General features: G+C 34.1%; 1 protein-coding gene across 1 annotated transcript; it reads right to left on the bottom strand.

The window, feature by feature from the left end:
* Window positions 1–15,364: 15,364 nt before the first annotated feature.
* On the bottom strand, window positions 15,365–17,674 carry LOC103487469 (beta-galactosidase-like). Its single transcript, XM_051081748.1, has 2 exons — window positions 16,342–17,674; window positions 15,365–16,206 (listed from the first exon to the last, which is right to left on the bottom strand). Exons 1-2 carry the CDS (start codon window positions 17,672–17,674, stop codon window positions 15,365–15,367), a joined length of 2,175 nt encoding a protein of 724 aa, XP_050937705.1.
* Between the last annotated feature and the right edge of the window lie 6,726 nt (window positions 17,675–24,400).

The raw sequence follows: 24,400 nt of genomic DNA, 5'->3' as shown, positions 1-24,400 counted from the left end.
TGAAGAATTTTTTAGTGGCAATTTCGTAATTCTTTTGCAAATATCTTTTATATATACCCATTTTTCTTCAAATTCATCATAAATCCATCATCAATTTACCATTTTCTCTCAAATAAACCCCAAATTTTCTCAAAACGCTCTAAAACTCTAGAAATTACTCCTTATTCCTGCCTATTTTTGTTCTCTCAATTAATTTCTAGAATTGTTTTTTGATGGAGGGCTAATCACCAAGAGGTAAGTGAGCTTAGGGCTTTTCATTTTTAGAGAATTCTTCTCTTATTTTTTTCTTATTAATTATATAATGACCAAATCTTTGAATTTCTTGTAGTTTTTATTGAATCTCTAATTTTTTTGTATAAAAAATAATTCCTTCTTTCAATTACAAGCATTCTTGTCAATTTAATTATTGTTATTGTTCTTGATTCACCATTTTGTATGTTGGGTATGAAAAACTAATGTAAGATTAATTTGATTACCTTTGTCTATACAAAAACTCAATCTAATTCTTGATTGCAACATGTCAAATCTTGAAATTGATTAATGCTAGATGAATCTCCCTTGTTCTTGGAAATTTTTGAATTTGATTGAATCATTTCATTGTGCACAATTAAATCCAATTAATTCATTGATTGCAAATTGTTTCCAAAAAAAAAAGTGTAAAAGATACTTTGATCTTCTTTAAAGAGCAAGATTAGGCTTTAGTTGTTATTGCAAGAATATCCACTAAATGCTTGACCAAAGTTCTTACAAGATCAAGCAAGTTGATCTTGCAAAAATCTTGATCAAGAACCCCTCTCAATTGAGCAAAAATCATTTCATAATCCTCTTAATTCAATGATAAGAATTGATTAATGTCCTTTGCTCATTCCCTAAATTTTTTCGTAAGTGTTCAATTTTTACTTTTTTTTTTTTTTTTTGTGAATTGAGTTTACATCCTAAATCACTCTTAAGTGTTGGTTCTACTTGATTTTTCCACACTCTTCAATGCTTTTCTTTTGCTACTAACATCATTTCTTTGAAGCTTAATTTCAAGAAACTTACTTAGCGACCATTCTCTTGGATTCAACACTTGTACTTCCCACCAAACTACGGTAAAAATTAAAATTTCTTTTTGTCGAGGCAAATCTAGGTAAGTGCAACCTACCCTTAGCAATAAATTTCATTTCTAAACATATTTGTGCTTGATTGTAATGACCTTGCCTATACATACTTTGATACGTATCATTTTTTCCTTAACAAGCGCCTTATTCAAATAAACTATGGATGCGGTCCGCTTAGTAGTTAGTACAAATGAGGTTATCCTAAATCGATCATGTAGAGACATAAAAGTGGGGGCATCCTATGTAAAGTGTTTACATAAGACTGAACCATGAAATAGTTACTTTTACATTATAACGTCGTTTACTGTTTAAAACTGACTATCTCGATTATTGTTGACCTAGGTAGCTTAATCTTAATCCTGAACTAACTATGAACTCTTGTTCACACGAGATTATCCTTAGATTTGCATAGGCAAGGGCAACTATTTAGCATTGGTCCAATAAGCTTCCCATTTCGTGGGCAAGACAAGGTGGATAGCTGGGGACATAGGGTGCAAGACGAGATTCACTCTTACCAGCTTTAAAGTTAGTAGATAGCTTGTTCCCTTAAGAACTTAATTCAAGTCTTGAATAAGGGTCTCACTCTCTCATTGGTCTGAGAGGGATTCGGTTATTGGTTAGACCTTAAACCAATTGTTCAATAGTGGATTAGTGGGACATAAGGAGCAATATGTAGTCTTAGGTGTAAAGCGATATTTTAACCCAGTCGAGCTTACGAACAACTTGTGAATGATTAACTTACTGATCATGGTTATATCAAATGTTCATAAATATATCTACAGTGCGGGGAGTACAACTATGAGACTTTAATGGAATGACCCGTTAGTTAATGAATGTTGATTAGCTCTGTGTAAAAGAGTTTAGCTAGTTAATCTCGGATTGTTGGAGCCCATGATCTATAGGTCAATTAGGTTCCCCTGCTAGCTCATATGGAATAAACTTAGAACAGTATGATGGAATGAGTCGAATTGTTCGAATTAGGCGAGAGAGAGAAACCGACAAGTATATATGATATAGCCATTGAATTTCAAATTAGCGATAGAGCTTTTTGTTTAAATGAGAAAATATTAAAAATATGAATGTTGATTCATACTTGGAAGCTAAAAAATGATGAAAATAGTCAAAGTTGTAAAAAGTAAATGTTGACATTTTGACTTTAAAAAATCAAACTGTGACCGATAATATATTCAAATATGATTCAAGTTTTGAGAAAATGAATGTGGATTCATGCTCGGGAGGTCGAAATTAGTTAAGATGGATAAAATGGTAAAAAGTCAAAATGTTGACTATTGTTTTGAAAAGTCAAAGTTTGCTTTTGACCAATTGACCATTTTGCTCTTTGACCAAAGTTAGTGGGAAAATCCAATATTTTGTTGGATGATCCCACTAATTCTAGTGGACTAGGTGTTATCTTTTAATGAAGACAAAAAGTCCATTAGAGAAGTGGACTTTGAGTTGTTGGGTTTTGGTGTTGTATGGACATGCATTTTTGCATGTAAATATAATAGGGCAAGAAGCTCATTTGATGGGTTGATTTTCGAGATAATTGTGTAAAAGAAAAGGGAAGGAAATTCTACCAAGCTCATTTTTTTCCTTCTTTTTCTCTCTCCCGGTTCTTTCATCCAACGGGTCTCACAATCCGGTTCAGAGTTTGGAGGATAGCAGGTCAAACTTAGTGGTAGTTCGAATAACATTTGAAGCTTCGAATGCAAGTATTTTAAAAAACCCTAATTTCATATTATTTCTCGATTTAAAGTTCATGTTAATTAAGTGCAATTAGGGTAGAATTTTGATCCGGTTCCCGTCATGCATGTTTTATTTCTATCATAAGAGCATGCTTTAATTTTACTCAAATGCATGGTTAATTGTAGTTGAACTAAAATGGATATTTTATGGTTTTGGCTTTAAATTAAGTGAATTTATGTACTAAATATTGTAATTGGCTTAGATTTTGTCGCCTAATTAGCTTGTTTAAGGGTTTATAATTTTTATAATCATTAAACTTGTAATTAGGCTGTAATTGCAAAAATCGGGAGTGAGAAAAGATTTTTTTAACGAAATAGACTCATAGACCCAAAAATCCACTCATAGACCCGAAAAATAACACAAACCTGACCCAAAACCCAGTTTGGTACCCGACTTCTTCGCGCATGCCAGCTTCTGGCACGTGTGCCTTCTTCGTGTACCCACGCGTCCACCAACCGGGTTCGCCCCATGCGCTCGTCCATTCGACTCGATTCTCTCGCTTTCGCTTGGTTTCTGCTTATGCCTGCTTACTCTATCCCGACCAAGTTGTAGACCCGCATGTAAAGAGGTGGATTAGGTAGTTCAATAAGATTTGGGCCAGTTTTGTGCTTTTGGGTCGGTTGAGTTCCTTTTAGGCCAGTTTAAGGGTTTTATGGGTTGGTTTAGTGCTTTTTTTGTGATTTTCCAACCAGTTTGAAGTGTTCGAGAGCGGTTTATGTACTTCATCAAATTATTATTGTAATAATTTAGTTGTAGCTTAATTTAGGAGCCAAAAACCAGTTCACTTTAGGGTGTTTATAATTAAATTATGCATGTGACGTATGTTTTAATTATTTTTAAATTTGTATGTGCATATTGTATGTCATATAAATTTAAAATCCCACCACAGGTTAACATGTTCATGCATTGATAGTAAGTTATGATTGTTATAGTGTATAGTAGCATGTTAATTAATTAATATGATTAATTAATTAAACTAATTTTGATTAAATATGATTTAATTAAAAGCTAAATAAATTGAAATCCATATTAATTAATTTCTTTATAGATGAATGTTATAGGATTGTTTAAAGTTTTATAAGAGTTATAAAATCAATTATACTTTTAAAATCTATAACAAAGATAGGTTGCATGCTAACCTAAGGTGAAACAAATCTCTTCCAAACTTTTTCATAGAAATAGGTCGATATCTTGTAAAACTAGTTACAAGCAGCTCACCTGATTCGATTTTGTCAACAAGTCAAATAAGATTACTAAGATTGGAGGTTCTTAAGTTGATGATTTATGGAACTCCTGCCACCAGGAGATCGTAATAAGTTCTTGAGCCTAATTAACCTAGTTTTATGAGCATGCATGAGAGGTGTGAGGTAATAAAATTGGTTTATCACCTAGACATCATAGGTTAAAATTTAGTATAATAGTTATGCTCGGATGTTTCACCCAGACTTAAGATTTGTTTAAGTTAGCATAAATATAATCCTAAAGTAATACAAAACCTTTTAAATTGTTATAGAACACTTCAGGTAGAGAAGTAGTTTACTTTTAGCTCTAGCGTCTCTAAGAGTTCACACCGTGAGGTCCATGCAGGGTTTTAGGTCATGCTTGGGAGCAGTTTTCCTTCAGAGAGTGTTTGCATGGATCAATATCAAGATGAATAGGGGAAGTAGTTCATAGTAAGTGGGTGAGGGATATGTGACAACACATCCCATGATCTTTTCCATTAGATTGCACCGTGAGATTCCTATGATGCGCTTGATTTTCTGTCCTGGAGCGACGTTTTCTTTGGAGGATTGTATTATAGGATTCAGAACACTGCAAACTCCAAAGATGGATAGGTTTTCTTAGATCGGTTTTCATATTGACTTTCCACTTGGGAGCATATTTATTCTGATATCTGAGATCCAAAAATGACGGGTTACACTTACAAGAATTACATTCTCGACCAAAGAAGCGATAACTAAGTGCTATAAAAAATAAAATGTTATTCTAGAGTTAGCATCTAGTTAAGATTGTCTTGGTTTAAAGGAGGAATAATCGATTACCCTTTGGTGGAGGTTATTCTAAACCTTTGAAATATCGTTGCAAAACATAATAATGAAGGGTACATTATTAGTAATTGCTAAACTATATTGGTTTATAAAGGATTATAGTTTTTTTTTCTAAGAGAATATGTTTTTTTAGCATGAATAGCTCAATAGTTCAACTTTTAGCTTCCGAAAAACTTAATGGTGATAATTATGCGGCATGGAAATCAAATCTTAACATGATACTAGTGGTTGACGACTTAAGGTTTGTCTTAACTGAGGAATTTCCTTAAACCCTACCTCTAATGCTACTCAAACTATTTGGAAAGCATATGATCGATGGGTGAAGGCTAATGAAAAATCCCGTGTCTACATTCTTGCCAGCATGTCTGATTTTTTGGCAAAGAAACATGAATCCTTAGCCACGGCTAAAGAGATTATGGATTCATTAAGGATAATGTTTGGGCAACCAGAATGGTCCCTAAGACACAAGACAATCAAATACATTTACACTTAGCATGTGAAGGAAGGGACCTATGTTAGAGAACATGTCTTGAACATGATGATGTACTTCAACATCACCGAAGTAAATGGTGGTACCATCGACGAGGCTAATTAGGTTAGTTTTATCTTAGAGTCTCTTTCGAAGAGCTTCATACCATTTCAGACAAATGGGTCTTTGAACAAGAGAGAGTTTAATCTGACAATTCTTCTAAATGAGCTCTAACAATTCCAAAACCTTACCATGGGTAAAGGAAAGCACATTGAAGCAAATGTTGCTACCACAAAAAGAAAGTTTTCAAGAGGATTATCCTTTAAAACCAAGGTTGGACCCTCAAAACCTAATGCTTAAATAAAGATGAAGGAAAAGGGGAAGACTCCAAAAAAGAATAAGGAAAAAAAGCTGCAGAAAAAGGTAAGTGTTACCATTGTGGCTAGAACGGGCACTGGTTAAGAACTGCCTGAGGTACCTTATAGAGAAAAAGGTAGGGAAGGAACACAAGGTAAATATGATTTACTAGTTGTTGAAACATGTTTCGTGAAATATGAAAATTCAACTAGATACTAGATTCATGAGCCACTAACCATATTTGTTTCTCATTTCAGGAAAATAGTTTTTGAAAAATGCTTTCAAAAAGCGATATCACTCTCAAGATTGGAACAAGAAAGATGGTCTCAACTAAAGTAGTGGGAGATTTAAAGTTGTATTTTGATGATAGATATGTCATACTTAAAAATGTCTTGTATGTACCTCAAATGAGAAGAAATTTAATATCTATCTCTTGTATTTTGGAACAAATGTATAAAATATCTTTTGAAATAAATGAAGCGTTCATTTTTCTATAAAGGTATTCAAATCTGTTCTGCTATACTCGACAACAACTTATATAAGTTAAGACCAACCGGAGAAAATTTTGTCTTGAGCATTGAAATGTTTAGAACAGCTGAAACTTAAAATAAAATACAAAAAGTTTCTTCAAACGCCTATTTATGGCACTTGAGACTTGGGGACATAAATCTCAATAGGATTAGGAGATTGGTTAAGAGTGGGCATTTAAGTCAATTAGAAGATAACTCTTTACCTCCTTGTGAATCTTGTCTTGAAGGAAAAATGACTAAGAGATATTTTACTGTAAAAGGTTTTAGAGCCAAAGAACCTTTAGAGCTCGTTCATTCAGACCTCTATGGACTAATGAATGTCAAAGCTCGAGGTGGGTATGAATATTTCATTAGCTTCATTGACGATTATTCAAGATATGGTCATATTTACCTAATACATTATAAGTCTGATTCTCTTGAAAAGTTCATATAATATAAGGCTGAAATTAAGAATGAATTAGGTAAATAATAAAGATACTTCAATCAGATCGAGGTGGAGTTTATATGAACTTATGATTCCAAGAATATTTGATGGAACATGGAATCCAGTTACAACTCTCTGCACCTAGTACGCCTCAGTAGAACGGTGTATCAAAATGAAGAAATCGAACCTTGTTAGACATGATTCGCTCTATGATGAGCTTTGCTCATTTGTCAGATTCCTTTTGGAAATATGTTTTAGAGACAAATGTCTATATTTGGAATAATGTTCCCTCTAAAAGTGTTTCAAAAACACCTTATGAGCTATGAAAAGGGCATAAAGGTAGTTTACATCACTTTAGAATTTGGGGATGCCAGACACACGTGTTGGAGAAAAACTCTAAGAAATTGGAACATCGTTCAAAATTATGCCTATTCGTAAGTTATCCAAAGTAATCAATAGGTGGTTTGTTTCATGATCCTTAAGAAAATAAAGTATTTGTATCGACAAATGACACATTCTTAAAGGAGGACCACATCAGGGATTATCAACCTCGTAGTAAAATAGTATTAATTGGGATTTCTAAAGGTGTTACTGATATACCTAGTTCATCCACTAAAATGGTTGATAATACTAGGAAATTTGGTTGATCACATTCTTTTCAAGAATTAAGAAAGCCTCGACGTAATGTGAGGGTTATTCATCAGTCTGATCGCTACTTAGGTTTAAAATAAAACTCAAGTCATCATACCCGATGATGGCGTAGAAGATCCATTAACCTATAAACATGCAATGAATGATATGTGGACCATGACTAATGGATCAAAGCCATGGACCTTAAAATGGAGCTATGTACTTCAATTCTGTATGGACTCTAGTAGATCAACCAAATGACATAAAACCTATTGGTTGTAAATGGATCTACAAGAGAAAACGAGACCAATCTGGTAAAGTACAGACTTTTAAGGGTCGACTTGTGGCAAAGGGTTATACCCAAAGTGAGAGAGTAGACTATGGAGAAACTCTCTCCCATTGTTATGCTGAAGTCGATTAGAATACTTTTATCCATCGACACTTTTTATGATTATGAAATTTGGCAGATGGATGTCAAGACAACCTTTTTGAATTTCAATCTTGAAGAGAGTATCTATATGACCCGACTAGAGGGATTTATAGAACAGGGAGAAGAATAAAAGGTTTGTAAGCTTCAAAAATCTATTGATGGATTAAAGCAAGCATTTATAGCCTGGAATATAAGATTTGATACTGCAATCAAATTTTATGGTTTTGAGCAAAATGCTGACGAACCTTATGTTTACAAAAGGATCGTCAATTCCATTGTAGCATTCGTAGTTTTATATGTCGACGATATCCTACTCATTGGGAATGATGTAGGTTAATTATCTTAATGACATTAAAAAATGGCTAGCTATGCAATTTCCAATAAAAGATTTTGAAGATGTACAATATGTTCTTGGGATCCAAATTGTTCAAAACCGTAAAAATAGAATGCTAGCCATGTCTCAAGCATCTTATATTGATAAAATGTTGTTGATATTAAGATGCAAAATTCCGAAAAAGGTCCACTGCCGTATAAATATGAAATTCATTTGTCAAAGGAACAATGTCCTAAGACACCTCAAGAGGTTGAGGATATGATAAATATTCCCTATGCTTTAACTGTTGGAAGTTTGATGTATGCAATGTTATGTACTAGACCTAACATTTGTTACTCAGTAGGGATGGTTAACAGGTATCAGTCCAAACCCGGACGTGATCACTGGGTAGCCATTAAGAATATTCTAAAATATCTTAGAAGAATAAAAGACTACATGCTCGTGTATGATACTATGAATCTGATCCTTACTAGATACACTGATTTTGATTTCCAAATAGATAAAGATGCTAGAAAGTTTATATCAGGATCATTATTCACTATAAACAGAGGACCGGTAGTTTGGAGAAGCATAAAGCAAACTTGTATAGCCGACTCCATAAGGGAAGCTGAATACATAGCAACAAAAGAAGTATGGCTAAGGAAATTCTTGACTGATCTGGAAGTTGTTCCAAATAAGTATCTTCCAATCACTTTATACTATGACAACAATGGTGCAGTTGAAAATTTAAGAGAACCTAGAAGCCATAAATGGAAAAAGCATATCGAACGCAAGTACAATCTTATCAGAGAAGTTGTACATCATGGTGACGTTGTAATGACTCAAATATCTTCTGAGCAAAACATTGTCGATCCTTTTACAAAAGCCCCCACGGCCAAAGTGTTTGAGGGTCACCTACAGAGTTTAGGTCTATGATGTTTGTAAACTAGAACAAGTGGGACACTTATTGCGCATGTGCCCTAGCTTTTTTATATATTCATATGTTTATTGTACTTATATGTATTATTCTCTCTCATGGTTAAATTTAATGTTGTTTTATCCTACTAGGAAATTTAGTTCAAGTGGGAGTTCATTGAAATTTATATCCTAAAGAATAAAAGTTCGACGCCTTATTCAGATAAAGTATAGATGTGACCCACTTGTAGTTAGTACAAATGAGGTGATCCTGAATCGTTCATGTAGAGACATGAAAGTGGAGATATCCTATGTAAAGTGTTTACATAAGACTGAACCACGAAAAAGTCACTTTTACATTATAACACCGTTTACTGTTTAAAACTGACTATCTCTATTATTGTTGTTTACTAGAGATTATTCTTATATTTGCATAGGTGAGGGAAACTATTTAGCGTTGGCCCAATAAGCCTCTCATTTCATGAGTAACCAGTTGGATAGCTAGGGACATAGAGTGCAAGACAGAATTCACTCCTACCGATTTTAAGGTTAGTAAATAACTTGTTCCCTTAAGGATTGAATCCAAGTCTTGAACAAAGGGCCTCACCCTCTCACTTTCCTAAGAGAGATTCGGTTTATAGGTTAGACCTTAAACCAATTGTTCAATAGTGGATCAGTGGGACTTAAGGTGTAAGATGTAGTCTTAGAGGTAAAACTGTATTTTGACCAAGTCGAGCTTACGAGCAGCCTAAGAAGGATTAACTTATTGATCATGGTTATAACAAATTGACACAAATATATCTATAATGAGAGGAGTATAACTACGGAACTTTAATGGAATGACCCGTTAGTTAACGACGGTTGATTAACTCGGTATGAAAGAGCTTAGCCAATTAATCTCGAATTTTTGGATCCCATGATCTATAGGTCCATTAGGTTCCCCTACTAGCTCATATGGAATAAACTTAGAACAGTATGATGGAATGAATTGAATTGTTTGAATTAAGCTATGAGAGAGAAACCAACAAGTATATGTGTTATAGCTATCAGATTTCAAATTAGAGATAGTGCTTTTTGTTTAAATGAGAAAATATTAAAAATATGAATGTGGATTCATACTCGAAAGCTCAAAAATTATGGAAATAGTCAGAGTTGTAAAAAGTCAAAATGTTGACATTTTGACTTTGAAAAGTCAAACTTTGATTGGTAATATATTCAAATATGATTTAAATTTTGAAAAAATGAATGCGGATTCATGCTCGAGAGGTTGAAATAAGTTAAGACGGACAAAATGGTAAAAATTCAAAATGTTGACTTTTGTTTAGAAAATTCAAAGTATGACTTTTGACCAAATGACCATTTTGCCCTTTGACCAAAGTAGTGGAAAAATCCAACATTTTATTGGATAATCCCACTAACTCTAATGGGTTAGGTAGTCTTTTGGGGCGACAAGAAGAATAGCAAAATCTAAGGTTTACTTTGGATAAATGACAAATTAATTTTTAAATTGTCAAAATAGCAAAACAATTAATTTCCACATAATAAATGGGATAACTATGCCTTAAATGCCCCTACCTACTTTACAATATAGACTCCTAAATACAATAGTAAGAAAAACCACAATACCCTATAATTAATACATACTATGCACTCCCTTCAATTTTCTAATTTTCCCTTCCAAAAAAATAGACCATCTTCTGTAAAGGCTTTCCGGTGCATTTGTTCTTCCGTTTTTAAAGGCTTTCCGGTGCATTTCCACCATCGCTTTTTCACCATAGCTTTCTCTTCTATTTTTCCACCGTGGCTTTCTCTTCCGTAGCTTTTCTACCATCGGTTTCTCTTTCGTCACTTTTCCACCATCGGTTTCTCTTCCGTCGCTTTTCCATCGTCTGCACGCCCTTCCTTTTTTAATCGATTTGCACCACCCAAAGTATCGATGAGTTGTTTCGTTTCACACTTCTGTTCCTTCTTCAACCTTTGGATTTTTCCTCTGTTTTCTACATGTATCGGTAAAAAATACCGAGTTCTCAAAATTTTCTTCAAATTTTCTCCAGTTCTAACATTCTTCAAATTTCAAATGGCTTTCCACCCGCATTTGTTTTCCACCCGCACTGTCGCTTTCCACCTTCTTCTTTTAGTACAAATTTTCGTTTCCCTTAATTCCGGTTGATTGTCTTCCGGTGAATCTTTTATTTTTGTTTTCCTTAATTCCGGTTGGTTGGCAAAATTAAAGATAGATCACATTTTATTTGGCATGATTTTAGGGAGGGTTGGGATTTGATTCTAAACTTAAGTATTTCCATTATATTTGCCATAATTTTAGGGAATTATTGGAATTTGAATTTGAATTTTACTTGAGATTTGAAATTTGAATCTTTTAAATGATTTTTCGTTACTTTTTTATTGTTTTTGTTAATAGTTAATTATTGCATCATCTTTATCATTATTTTAACAATTATTCATTGCATTAAAATTTTAGGACGTAGTCATTCATTAATAGCTAAAGTTTGAATATATAATTATTGAAGGTAAAAATTGGAATAATTAGGGGATATTGAAACCAATTGAATATGTTTAGAGATCTTTGAAAGAATATAATAATTTTTTTATTTAGTTAATAATTATCATAAGTGGGTGTGTTCACAAATACACTGTAATCGGATATGTGATATTCTATTTGATTTTCCAATCTTCTTAAATATACTGTATTTGAATCTGGACAGTTCTCATCCGTTGAGGGGTAATTTCGGACCAAAAAAGTAAGAAACTATTTAAGGCAGTTAGTTTTGTCATAAATAAATAAATAAATAAATAACAGTTTGCTATTTTTCTAATTTTCATTCTTATATTTGTCATTTCCACGGATTTCCCTTGTCTTTTAATGAAAACAAAAAGTCTCCTAGAGAAAATGGACTTTGAGTTATTGGGCTTTGGTGTTGAATGGACATTCATTTTTGCATGTAAATCTCTTATAAATAGGGCCAAGAAACTCATTTGATGAGTTGGTTTTTTAGTTGGGCTCTTATAAGGAATTAATCTCCTTTTTCTTCTTCTTTACTTAAAAAAAAGGAAGGAAATTCTACCGCGCCCATTATTTCCATCTCTTTCTCTCTCCCGATTCTTTCATCTAACGGGTCCCACAACCCGATTCAAATTCTGAAGGATAGAAGGTCAACCTAGCTTGAACAACAATCAGAGCTTTGAATGTAAATATTTTCAAAAATTCCTAATTTCATATTATTTATCGGTTTAGGGTTCATGTTAATTAAGTGCAATTAGGGTAGAATTTTTGTCCAGTTTTTGTCGTGCATGTTTTATTTCTATCATGAGCTATGATAAGATGCTTTATTTTTACTGTGTGATTTAAAATAGAATCCCTCATACTTGTGTGATCTGGTATGGGATGTCATTTGCCTGTTGAATTGATGACAACCTGTTGAATGCATTGTGAGACTACTCCACATAGCTGCAACTAAACGTAAGAGTGTGGTAAATGCTCGAGTTGAGGAAGGGTACAAAGATGTACTTAACTATGTAGAATGATTCTATGTTATGATGATGAGTTTGATGAAATGTGTTCTATATGATATGAACATTTACGTATGATTTACAGGAAATGATTTCAAATGATTTCCATACGATTTATGAAATGTTTGATCATAGGATTTGAATTGTGTTGAATTGTTTAACGTATTGAAATGATTGGTTTTAGATTCACTGTTTTACTATTGAACCTCATATTATTTGTATTGCATGACTTGGCGAAATTGTTTATAACCCGTTAATTACGACAGATTTGATTTGTTAAAGGTGTTGATAAAAGATCCCATTCACTACATATTTTCATCTAATCTTTCAAATATTTTATTTTATCCTTCAAAGTAGCGAAAGACATCCAACGTTGAATTTGCAGCCTTGATCGTCTAGTGTGTCATACGTAAAATGCATCATTTTGGTAGTGGCCATTATCAACTCACATAGCATGTAGAAGATAGACGAGAAAAGTCAAACTATTGTTTTTTAGGAAATCTATTGCTTGTAGGTACTTTATTACTAATTATCGATGAATCTTATTATTTCAATTGAGTTCTCATTCGTATTAAGCTTGTTGGTTGTTGAAGTAATTCTGCTTACTAGGCGTTCTGCGTGCTATCTCGTGACGAGATACGCGTTGAATGTGTGGGCGTTCATGTTTACACTTGGTCGCATAAAGTGATATTTAGGGCAGAACAAAAACTTTTGTAGTTTGTCTTGACACGCTAAGTATTGTGGTTGATGCTCTAAATCTCGTGGTCTTATAGTTTGTAATTGTATATATTATACAAATATTTTATTTATCTAATAAAATAAAGTATTTTATTTTATTTGACATTTGGTTGCATTAACCCACAAAACCAATAAACTAATATCCAAGGTTATCTTCTGTAACCTGAACATGTATGTGGAGATATACAAGTGGATCATGTTTAAGTGATAACTTAAATGGTCTTTAGTAGATGGATAAGATTGGATACCTTATCTTGGCGACACTACGAATACGACCTGTTTTATAGTTATTACAATTGTCATAAAGTGCTACAAATGATTTGATCCTAATCATTCATGTGGAGACATTAGAGCAGGGGTATTCTATAAAAAGAGTTTGTATAAGACTGAATCATGAAATGAATAATCTCTCTTATTAACACCATTACTAGTTGAGACTACATTTTACCAAGATGACCCTAGGTGACTTGACCTGAATCCTGAGTGAGTTGTGAACTCCTGCCTATTAAGGCGGTCCTTTGATTTGTATGGGTGAGAGTGGCTTATGTCACCGACTCAATATGCTTACCATTTTGGGGATTCGTCTGATTAGAGAACTGGGAACACAATTATACAAGAAGGAATTCACTCCTTCTCTATACATAGAGTAAGTAGAGAAATTGCTCCCTTAAGGGTTGATTCCAGGACTTAAACAATGTGGCGCCACACCCTCTCTTGGCCCGAGAGGAGTTCAATTATAGTGGGACTATAATTATTGTTCATTAAAGGAATTAGTGGTACTTAAGAAATTAGATGTTACTATAGGGACAAAATGGTAATTTTTGGCCTAGTTGTACTTACGAGCAATTCGTGAAGGGTCATTTCACTATTGATTAGTTATATCTAATGGACACAAAAAATATATATACAGTAAGAAGAGTGCAGCTATTAGTCTTTAGTGGAATGACTGATAGTTAATGAATAGAGATTAACTTAATTAAAGAGTATTAATTAATTAATTTAATTAATTAATTCCATATTATTGGAGCTTCAATCTGTAGGTCCATAAAGCTCCCTTGTTAACTCAATAAAGTTAAATGAAAATCAAATTTATTTTGGTAAATTTAAATTGTTCAAATTAATTAAAGGGAATAAATTGTATATGATATATTAATATGAGAGAAGTTCATATTTGAATATGATTCAAATAATAATAATAATATGAATAAGACTCATAAATAAACTATAGGTTAAGTTAATATGGATTCGATTCATATTAGCCCTATAAATCATATGAGAGATCTAAACCATTGTTTATATTATATGTGATATAATATAAAGTTTATATTATATGTGATATAATATGAATTAAATTTATATTAATTTAATTTAATTAATATATATTTAATTAATAAAATAACTTTCAAGGGAGTTATTTTACGTGCAGAAAGAAGGAGTGAGTTATTTTAATAACTTCCCTCCATCTCTTTTAAGATAGTTGAGATATATAGAATCTCTTTGCTCTCTATGCTCTCTTTGTTTTAGACGATTTCTCTATTAAATAAAAAAAAAGAAGAAGAAATCTCTCTTAAAAAATTCTTCCCTTTACCAAAATCACAAAAGCTCACAACTCTCTGTTGATTCTTACCTTGAGAATAACGAGGGAGATTCAAGAAGTGTTATTAGGAGGTTCTACAAATGATAGTTTTTGTTCCCTTTTTCCTCCTTAGAAACATGCTTGGGCTTTAGTTTTGTTTTTCTCTAAATTTTTTGGTTTTACAAATTGAATTCCACTACACGACATTGATACACTTTCGCTTTGGAAATTTCATTCCTTCAATTGGTATCAGAGTCAGGTTGTGATAATTTTATAATTTCAAACGAACCTGGCTATTTTATAATTTAATCATGTTATGATTTTATCAAGTACATTTCTTTCACAATTTCATATCTGGTTGTTAGGTATTTATATGAAGTCCATTAACTTTGTTTTTTTAATATTTAATTAATTCATAAAAAATAGTGTAGACGTTTTCGTTTTTTCTTTCGCATCCATGCTTGTGACTAGTAAATCATACTAGAAGGGAAAAAATAATTTTATTTCATTTGCTAAAAACTAACATTTATTATACATGCATACAAAATATTTTACACCACTCAATTCTTTGAGCATAGCGCTTGAACAGCCAATCTAGCAGACAAATTGGCAGCCTTGCGCAATCCGAATGACTTTGCAGATACATCAATTGAACAATTTTTCATGCCTATGCAAGTTTTTTCCACGAAAAGAGCAGTGTTTGTCACATCCCATGACCCTTGTTTAAACGAACCACATTTTCCTTTTGGATTTCCATAACTAGCAAATTGGATTTCAGAGATGATATGCCCTCCTTGACAAGACAACTCTAGTATGCTTCCTTCATTAGCATTTCCACATATAGTTCCTATAGTGATGGTTTGAACCGAGACTTGTTGAGGACTTCCACCAATTTCTTCAAACAAAACCAATGTGTTTGTGTCATCTGATAAAAACGACCTTGGAATGTGATACCATCTTTGGGAAGGATTTCCACAATTTTCAACGCATTTGCTGGGGTCATATGCTCCTCTGTAGTCACAAGCTTCACTACAATTATCATTGCCAGCAATGAAAGAAGGCCAAAATCGTCCTATGCTTTGTCCATTTATCCAAGCCTCACCTTTTCCCATTCCTTGCATGTCCAATGCTATAGGGTCAATACCTGAAGGTGTCTTAAAGCTTGTTTTGTACCATGTCATTCTCCTCTCAACGGATGTTTTATTTAACTTGCTCCAATTTGTTCCCTTTGAGAACATTGGATTGTAAAGTTGTTCCTTTTCACCATTTAATCCAACCTTATAAGACCACAAATTTGATGACAAATTAGTTGTGACATTTCCATCTTCAATTAGATAAATGGGACCTCTATCAATTCCAGTTGGTACCGTGTCATAAAATGCATCGTAATTTTTCAATCCTTCTGTGGCACTCAAAAGGGTTATGGTGTTGGTTCCAGTTTTTAATTGAATGGGTTTCTCAAATACAAAACTCTGGCCATTGCTTTCCCATTGTGACCCAATTTACATTTTATTCACAAAGGCGTGAAGCACATGACCTTTTGTATTCACTTGGAGTGTTACATTTTGTAGTGCAGATGTTCCATTGGTCTTAACATCTGTCATGTACCACAAGTAGTCGCTAAAATCAGCAGTGGTTCCTTTTTGTTCCAAAAGAAGGTTTGCCTTAAATGTACCCTTTCCTTGTAGAGTGTCTGTCATGGCCTCCGGAGCCCAAACCCACGAGAGTTGGGCATTTTCCTTCTCATTTTGCACCTTCACAAACATAGATGTTTGAGAATTGATATTTGCAGTGTTGAAAACCTCTTTCTTGCAACCGTTAAGAATGCTCACAGACCAAGCTGGTACAAAATACTTTCCATCTGCCTTCAAATCTACAGTAGCATCATTGGTGTCATTTGTGTTGCTCAAAAAGCAAAACCTCTCCCCTGTTGTTGGGTTAGAGAATTTCGTCAAAGTTACAAAGCTACCAAATTTTTTGTCTGAGTGAGTGCCATTAGTGAGAATCTTCTCTCCCAATTTGATGGATGCATGAAGTTGTTTGAGATGCCCCCATTTAGGTTGATTCAAGTTTCCATATTCATCAAGTGGGGCGTTGTAATCATAAGATGTAGTAATGAATGGACCTCCTGATGTTCTTCCAAAGTTGGTGCCTCCATGATACATGTAATAATTGTTAAACACACCACCAGATTGGAAAAATCTTGCCACAGAAAAAGCTACGTCTTCCGCACTTCTGTAAGGGTCTTTTTCGCCCCATTTCTTAAACCATCCGACCCAATTTTCGGTAAACATTTTTGGGCTCTTAGGATTGTTAGGACTAAATTTATCACAATAGAATCCATTGCATGTATTAATGATAGGTTGTGGGGCATCACTCTGTTGGCACATGATCCATGGAACACCAATATTGAGAGATTCAGCCATTTGAGCGCACCAATTAATATATGTTTTTCCTGCATTTCCATATGGTGTCATCACATTTCCATACTCGTTCTCAATTTGGGCTAAGATTATTGGCCCTCCTTGTGATGCAAACAGGTTGGCTTGTTTACACATATTCACTATCTTTGTTGTGAAAGTTTGCATTTCATTCTTGTAGACTTGATTATCAGTTCGAAGTTGGATTTCCGGCATATTGTGCAACCACAAAGGAAAACCTCCATAGTTCCACTCGGCACACACGTAAGGACCAATCCTCATGACAACATATAACCCAGCATCTTGAACGAGTTGGAAGAATTTGATAAAATTTAGATGTCCAGAGAAATCATATTTTCGTCGTCGTGGTTCATGGCGATCCCAAAAAATGTAAGTCTCAATTGCGTCAAGTCCTCCATCTTTAGCTTTTTGAATAAGATCAGGCCACATTGCGTCCGTGCTGCGTGGATAATGAATTGAACCCGAGAAGATAAGACGTCGTTCACCATTTATAATTATGGCATTTGAATCATAGGAGATGTTGTCCCCTATACAAAAGGAAAAACAAGCTAAAGTTGCAACGACAATAAGAACATGCCATTGAAAGTTAAACATCTTTGAATCTACAACTATATGTTTTGTTTAATCGTTTGTCTTGATCAATATTTTTATATACGTAAACATCGATGGTGTGAGAGTTCTTTCCAATCTATTTTTGTACTTTAATAGTAATTCTAAGAATAGAAAAGAAAATGTCAATGAATTTAATTTCCAAAACTTTTATCTATACGAGTTGCTGATTGTGCTAAATTTGGAAAATAATATTCTACCTTATCCGTATATAAATTTTAAAATGTTATATAAAAAAGTTATTTTCCCCACGTGAATTTTCTTGTCCATTAGTAAGAGACTTCTAGTATTTCAAGTTGAAAAAGGAGAATGAGTTGATTTCAAGGCCTCATACAAATAAATACTTAATTCTAGTCACCCCATACTTTTCGAAATTCCTCTTCCTCTCTAAAAGGTCTTGCTTAGATACTTATTTTGATAATCTAACTAAAGATGTCAACTTTTTCCATGGGATTCACACCCAAATGGAGTGAGGATTCTCCAATTAAATGGAGAATGGAGGTGGGAGTAGGCAAATAATATTCCTCAAAAGCTAAATGGGGATAGGAGCAAGGAATGCGTTCCTTAACCCCGACCCAATAGATCTTTTTTCTTTTATTTCTTATAATAATTTTATGTTATTCATTTTTATAGTATAGAGTAGTTATTTGTTTATGGTCAAAACAATGAATGTGTTTTGAATTAGTATAGCAAAAACATACCTTTGGATTCTAGTAAATTGATTATATATGATTAATTATATAGATAATTATTTCCATGAACTTGAAAATTTTTATTAAGTTTTCTTTAAAGTCTAATTGTCCATGTGAAACTAAGCATATGAAAGTTAACAATTTACTTAAAGATTTTTCATAATAGCGATGTGTGTTAAATAAAAAAGTATAATAACCTAAAAGGGAGACAATATCAAGCGAAGGAAATTGATTAGTTGTGTGTGCATGTTTTTGTTTTTATAAAGTACGGTGGATTATTGAGTTTGTGTGTTTTAATAGCTTTAAGGGGTTTTTTAAAAAACATATAATAAATCTGCAAAATATTTACACCCTATAGAACAATTTTGAAAACGAAAAAAACCTATAGGCCCACAATGGGAAATACAAAAAATGAGCTAGTCAACACACGATTAATCGGCCACAAACCCGCGTATTATTCTTCTTCTAAACATTATGATATGCGCTTCTGTAGGAAATTATACACGATTGTGTAGGAAATGATACACGATCATGTAGGTAGAATCAAAACGGCGACACGCGTGCATGTAATTCTTCTTCTAAACAATCATGATACACTATTGTGTAGAACATGATACACGATTGTTAGTTCATGATAAACAATGGTTTTGAAAAGTCCTAGTAAATGATTGTGTAGATGATGATACACGATCGTGTACTTAATGATACATAACCGTGTGTAGTTCATGATACACAACCAAGTAGTTTATAATAAACTATGATTTTAAAAAGCTCTAGTAAATGATTGTGTAGATAATGATACACGATCATGTAGTTTATGATACACGATCATGTAGATCATGATATACGATCGTGTAGTTAATGATACACGATCGTTAGTTTATGATATACGATCATGTAGTTCATGATACACGATCGTGTAGCTCATGATAAATGATGATTTTGAATATCCTTATGGTAAACGATCATGTAGTTCATCTCTGTCCACGACACATTGAAAAAACAATACAAGATTGATAATTGATTGAAAACAAATATAATAATAGCAAAAGTATAATGAAAAAATAATAATAATTGTAGAACAATGATCATGATTTCAAAAAAATATAAAAGAAAACCTGCAGAAGTGTTGGAATTTATGTCCTAAAACTTATAGTTTGTAGTTTAAAATTATATTCTATTTAATAAAGTGGTTATTAAGGATTTATTAGTGAAATTAAATACTATAATCTTGAATCCAATAAACTAAGGTCTCAAGGCTATCTAGTGTAGACTTGAACTTTATGTAGAGACATAAACGTGGATCAAGTTCGAGTCTATAACCCAAACGATCTATAGTATATGAATAAGGTTGGACACCTTATTTTGGAGACACTATGGATGTGGCCCGATTTATGGTTAGTATAAACGACGTGATCCTGAATCATTCATGCAGAGACATGGAAGTAGGGGCATCCTATATAAAAAGTTTATATAAGACCGAACTATGAAATAATCACTTTTAAGTTATAACACCGTCGACTATATATAACTGACTATATCGATTATTGATGACCTAGGTAACTTAGTCTTAATCTTGAGCTAACTATGAACTATGAAATAGTCACTTAGATTTATATAGGTAAGGGAAGTTCATCAGCGCTTGTCCAATAAGTATCCCATTTCAGGGGTAAGACCAGGCGATTAGAGACATAGGATGCAAGACAAAATTCACTTCTACCCGCTTTAGGGTTAGTAGATATATTGTTCCCTTAACAAGGGGACCTACCCTCTCATTGGACCAAGAGGATTCAGTTTATAAGTTAGATCTTAAACCAATTGTGTAATAGTGAATCCGTGGGACTTAGGGAGCAAGATGTAACCTTAGAGGTAAAATGGTATTTTGACCTAGCTAAGGTTATGAACAACCTGTGAAGGATTAACTTACTGATCATGGTTATATTAGATGGACACAAATATATCTATAGTGAGGGGAGTGCATGTGACGCCCTGAGCCAGAAAAGGAAGTCTTATGGCAAAGGCCCCTTGTTAGAAGGTTATTTCGGGTAAGTGTTGAGACATTTTGAAAGAAGGAATCCCAAAAGTGAGTAGGTGATGGAAAAAGAAAAACGTAAGTCCAAGGTTCTATCACATGAAGTTGTGAACGTGATAGGAATGATGAAAGAGAAAGAAGCATACGTTATGCGCCAAAAGTTAGGCATTTAGCATGGTATTGCGAGAAGAAGTATTTGCACCCAAGAGATTGAGGCGAGGAAGTAAATGTCTTGTTAAGATGATTTTTCAACTCACTATAGGAAATGAAACGACGGTGATTTTTCGGGAAGAGAAAAGGGCAGTCAGATAATTAAGAGTTCGACTTCCTAAAGAGATAGTATGTGTGTCTCAAGGGAAAGTCAAATCACCATTGACGGTTAGGCTACGTGTTGAGTTTGGGTTGGTGGCATGGTGCAGCGTGTTAGTAGCATGACACGTGCAAAGCGTAGAAATGAACCTTGAATGTGAAAGGTTTCTATAAATAGGGTCAAAAGTCAAAAGAAAAGGTTAGTTTTTGTCAAGAGACTCTAGAGTTTTCCTGATGAAAGTGAAAGGAGAAAGTTTTGGATGTTGAATGGATGGTGCCTCCAACCATCGGACGAGAAGAGAAAGTCGAAAGTTGAGAAAGAAGAAGTTGAAGCTAAGTATTTATTGTGAGTGATGTCATGTTTTACATGTATTGTTTGAAAGTAATAAGTGTGATTTATAAGCTTTGTTTCTGTGAGTGATAAATTCCGTTTTATAAACGTTTCTGTGTTTGTTTTATAAGTTTTGTTCGTGAATGGTGAAATACGTATTATAAGCAATGTATAAGTGAAGAATCTTTGTAAAATCAATGTTTGTGAACAGTTAAATATGTACCAAGCATTAATATGAGTATTCTTCTAAAGGTGATAAAATGTGATTTATAAACGATTGTGAATGATAAATTGGGTTTCGAATGTAATTTCTACCATTTCGTTTATGATTCTCATTTTGGAAAGAGATGTTTTTGAATGCGATTTGTGAGTATTCTTTCTTCTGTGATTCTATGATAATTTATGCTAAAAGTAATTGGTGAGCTATCGCTCCCTTATTATATTCGCGTGTTGGTGAGTTGTGATGTATCCGTAAGATTGGATACTAGTCAAAATCCCAGGTAACTTGCTTGATACTGGTTAGTGCAAATCCCAGGTCTAGGCGAAGGGAGAATCTCATGTCTCAATGTTGAGCTTGTTGTGAAATGATTCTAGCGTATGGCAGTGTAGTGCTCGTTATGAGTTTAATTAAATTATTGTGGTTAGTGTGATGTGCGATGTGGCTTAATGCAATATGCTTTGTCTGATGTGGTTGACCTTATTACTTGTGATTTCTATGTGTTTCCCTAAAAAAGCTTTCTGAAAAACTCATCGCTCACTAAGTCCGTTTGACTTATGTTTTATGTTTCTCCTTCCTAGGTTGTCAGGCCTTGAGGCCATACGAAGGTTTGTTCGGAGCCGTTGTAGCGAGTTAAGGAGGGAAGGCAGAGTTAATCTGTAGTCTTACATGGTGTACTAACCATGACATCTCATAATATGCCAAAGGAGCTGATTTATAGGCGAATGACTCCTTAGCACGAATGGCCCAACTTCGAAGGAAGGTGGGTGCAATAACCAGGTTGTTGAGGTCCAACCCGATGAGCCAGAGAGCCAAATATTCGTGTCTAGGGGAAGCTAGCCCTAAATGTGGTCCACTAAGAGAGGTGCCACAGAGAGCAGCATTATGCAGTGGATGAAGAAAGAAGTGCTACAACTTTGTGAGAAGAAGAAGGATGTGGGAAGATCAAAGTTTGTTTTATTTTATGCAAAGCAAAAGTTATAATGTGTATTTTGTACTTTTAAAAGTGTTAATTTAATAAAGGATTTTTAAGTTATTCTGCTATGTATGTGTTATTTCTTTGAGTTTTTTTTTCCACTGAAAAATTGTGAAGGTCTCCATGACTCAAAGGGAAGAGCTTCGCAAGATACAAGGAGAAGAGTTGTTCCGCTCACTAGTCATGGCGTAAGGCATCAATTAATGCCCTATGCAAGAAAAGAAAGAAGTAAAGTTGAGGGAGCAGAAAGTGCTCCTCAATAAAAGATGAAGTACCCCTCGTTACTTAGAAGGGAAAGGCAAAAAAGACTCACAGTGAGGAGTTGGTTGAATAATTTTAGAGGGAGTTATGTAGTCTAAGTCCTCTAAAGGAAGAAGAGGTGGTGAAACCCATATAAAAAAAAGGAAGGTGACAATCAAAAAGAGTGTTTTAAGAGAACAATACGCCAAAAGACGAGAAGAAATGGAAAAGAAGAAGGGTTCCAGGGGCGAAACGACCTAAGAAGAAGATGAGGACTAAGAAGCTGGCGAAAAGATAGAGCCCTTCTCTACCAAGACAGTGAGCAAGTATTTCAAGATTGAGAAGGGACTCTACCTTTGTAGAGGCATTCTGCCATCATTTTTTAGTTTACCCATCCCCACATTCAAGTGGTAGAAAATCTTTGAAGGGGTGACTGATATAAGGACAGGCGTAGTTAATCTCTTCTACAATGGATTCATACAGAAAGAAGAGAACTACCAGTGGTAATGCAAGAAAAAGTCTATTTTGGACTAGAAGCAATAAACGTGTTTTACGGATTGGATGATAACGAGGTGGGACAAGTCACTTTAAGAACCCCATGAGAGAGGACATGGAAGATGCGTTAAAAATGATAGCATGGTGGGGGTACTAAGTGGGATATAACGCCAACTAGGAAATACCAATTTTTCTCGATCGTATAATTTGAACACACATGACAGTGTATGGCTTTTCTTTGTGAAGAAGAATATCATGCCAACGCTCCATGACATTACATCTCCATGGACAAAGAAATGTTACTCTACTGCATAATGAAAAAGATCTCTATGAATGTGGGCGCAATAATCTGCGAGCAAATCCACTCGTAGGTCAAACATCCATTCGGTGTAAGACCATTTCCACATTTGATCGAGCAGTTGTGCTTGAAAGAATGTCTTGCATTGAAGAACCTCCCTAAGACTGCAGTTAAGGATGGAAGATGCATAATCACAAGCCTTAACCACATGATCAATCTCCACAAAAATAAGGTCGAAGATAAACAACTGAAGACCAAGAAAACGGAAAAGGTTGATGAGGATGATGAAGTGGAGATTGAATACGAAGAGGAAAGAGTGAGTGAAGAGAAAACCCACTGATTCGCAGAGAAAAGGCAAGAATAAGGCTTCTTGGTAAAAAAAGAAAAAAAAGAAAAAAGAAAAGAAGCCCAAAGCCAAAGAGTCTAGGGACCCTCTTCCTCTTGCAATCATCACCGCACTAGCTGCCCAAACACCTAAAACCACCACCATCTCGCCTTCGACTTCTAAAACGTCCTAAGTCACTACCACCTCCTTCAATAATCCAAATCCCATCTCCCCAAAAATCTAAATCGCCAAGCCCTTCCCACAAAATCCAAAATACTACTACTACTCCTCCGCGACAAAAGGAAAATCCTCAATCCCTTGTGGCAAATTTACCTAACCACCATACTAATTGTTGATGATGAACCCCTATTTGATTAAGGGGGAAATGATGAGTTCATCCAAGACTCCTGCGACTGTTGGAATTTATGTCCTAAAACTAGTAGTCTGTAGTTTAAAAGTATTTTATATTCAATAAAGTGATTATTTAGGACTTATATTAGTGATAATATAATACTATAATTTTAATCCAATAAACTAAGGTCCGAAGACCATCTTGTGTAGATGTGAAATTTATGTAAAGATATAAACATGGATCAAGTTTGACTATACAGCTCAAATTGTTTATAGAGTA

Source organism: Cucumis melo, chromosome 2 (genome assembly GCF_025177605.1).
Source record: "Cucumis melo cultivar AY chromosome 2, USDA_Cmelo_AY_1.0, whole genome shotgun sequence".
NCBI lineage: Eukaryota > Viridiplantae > Streptophyta > Magnoliopsida > Cucurbitales > Cucurbitaceae > Cucumis > Cucumis melo.
Note: the sequence above shows the minus strand (reverse complement) of the source record. Positions and strands in the feature narration are given on the sequence as shown.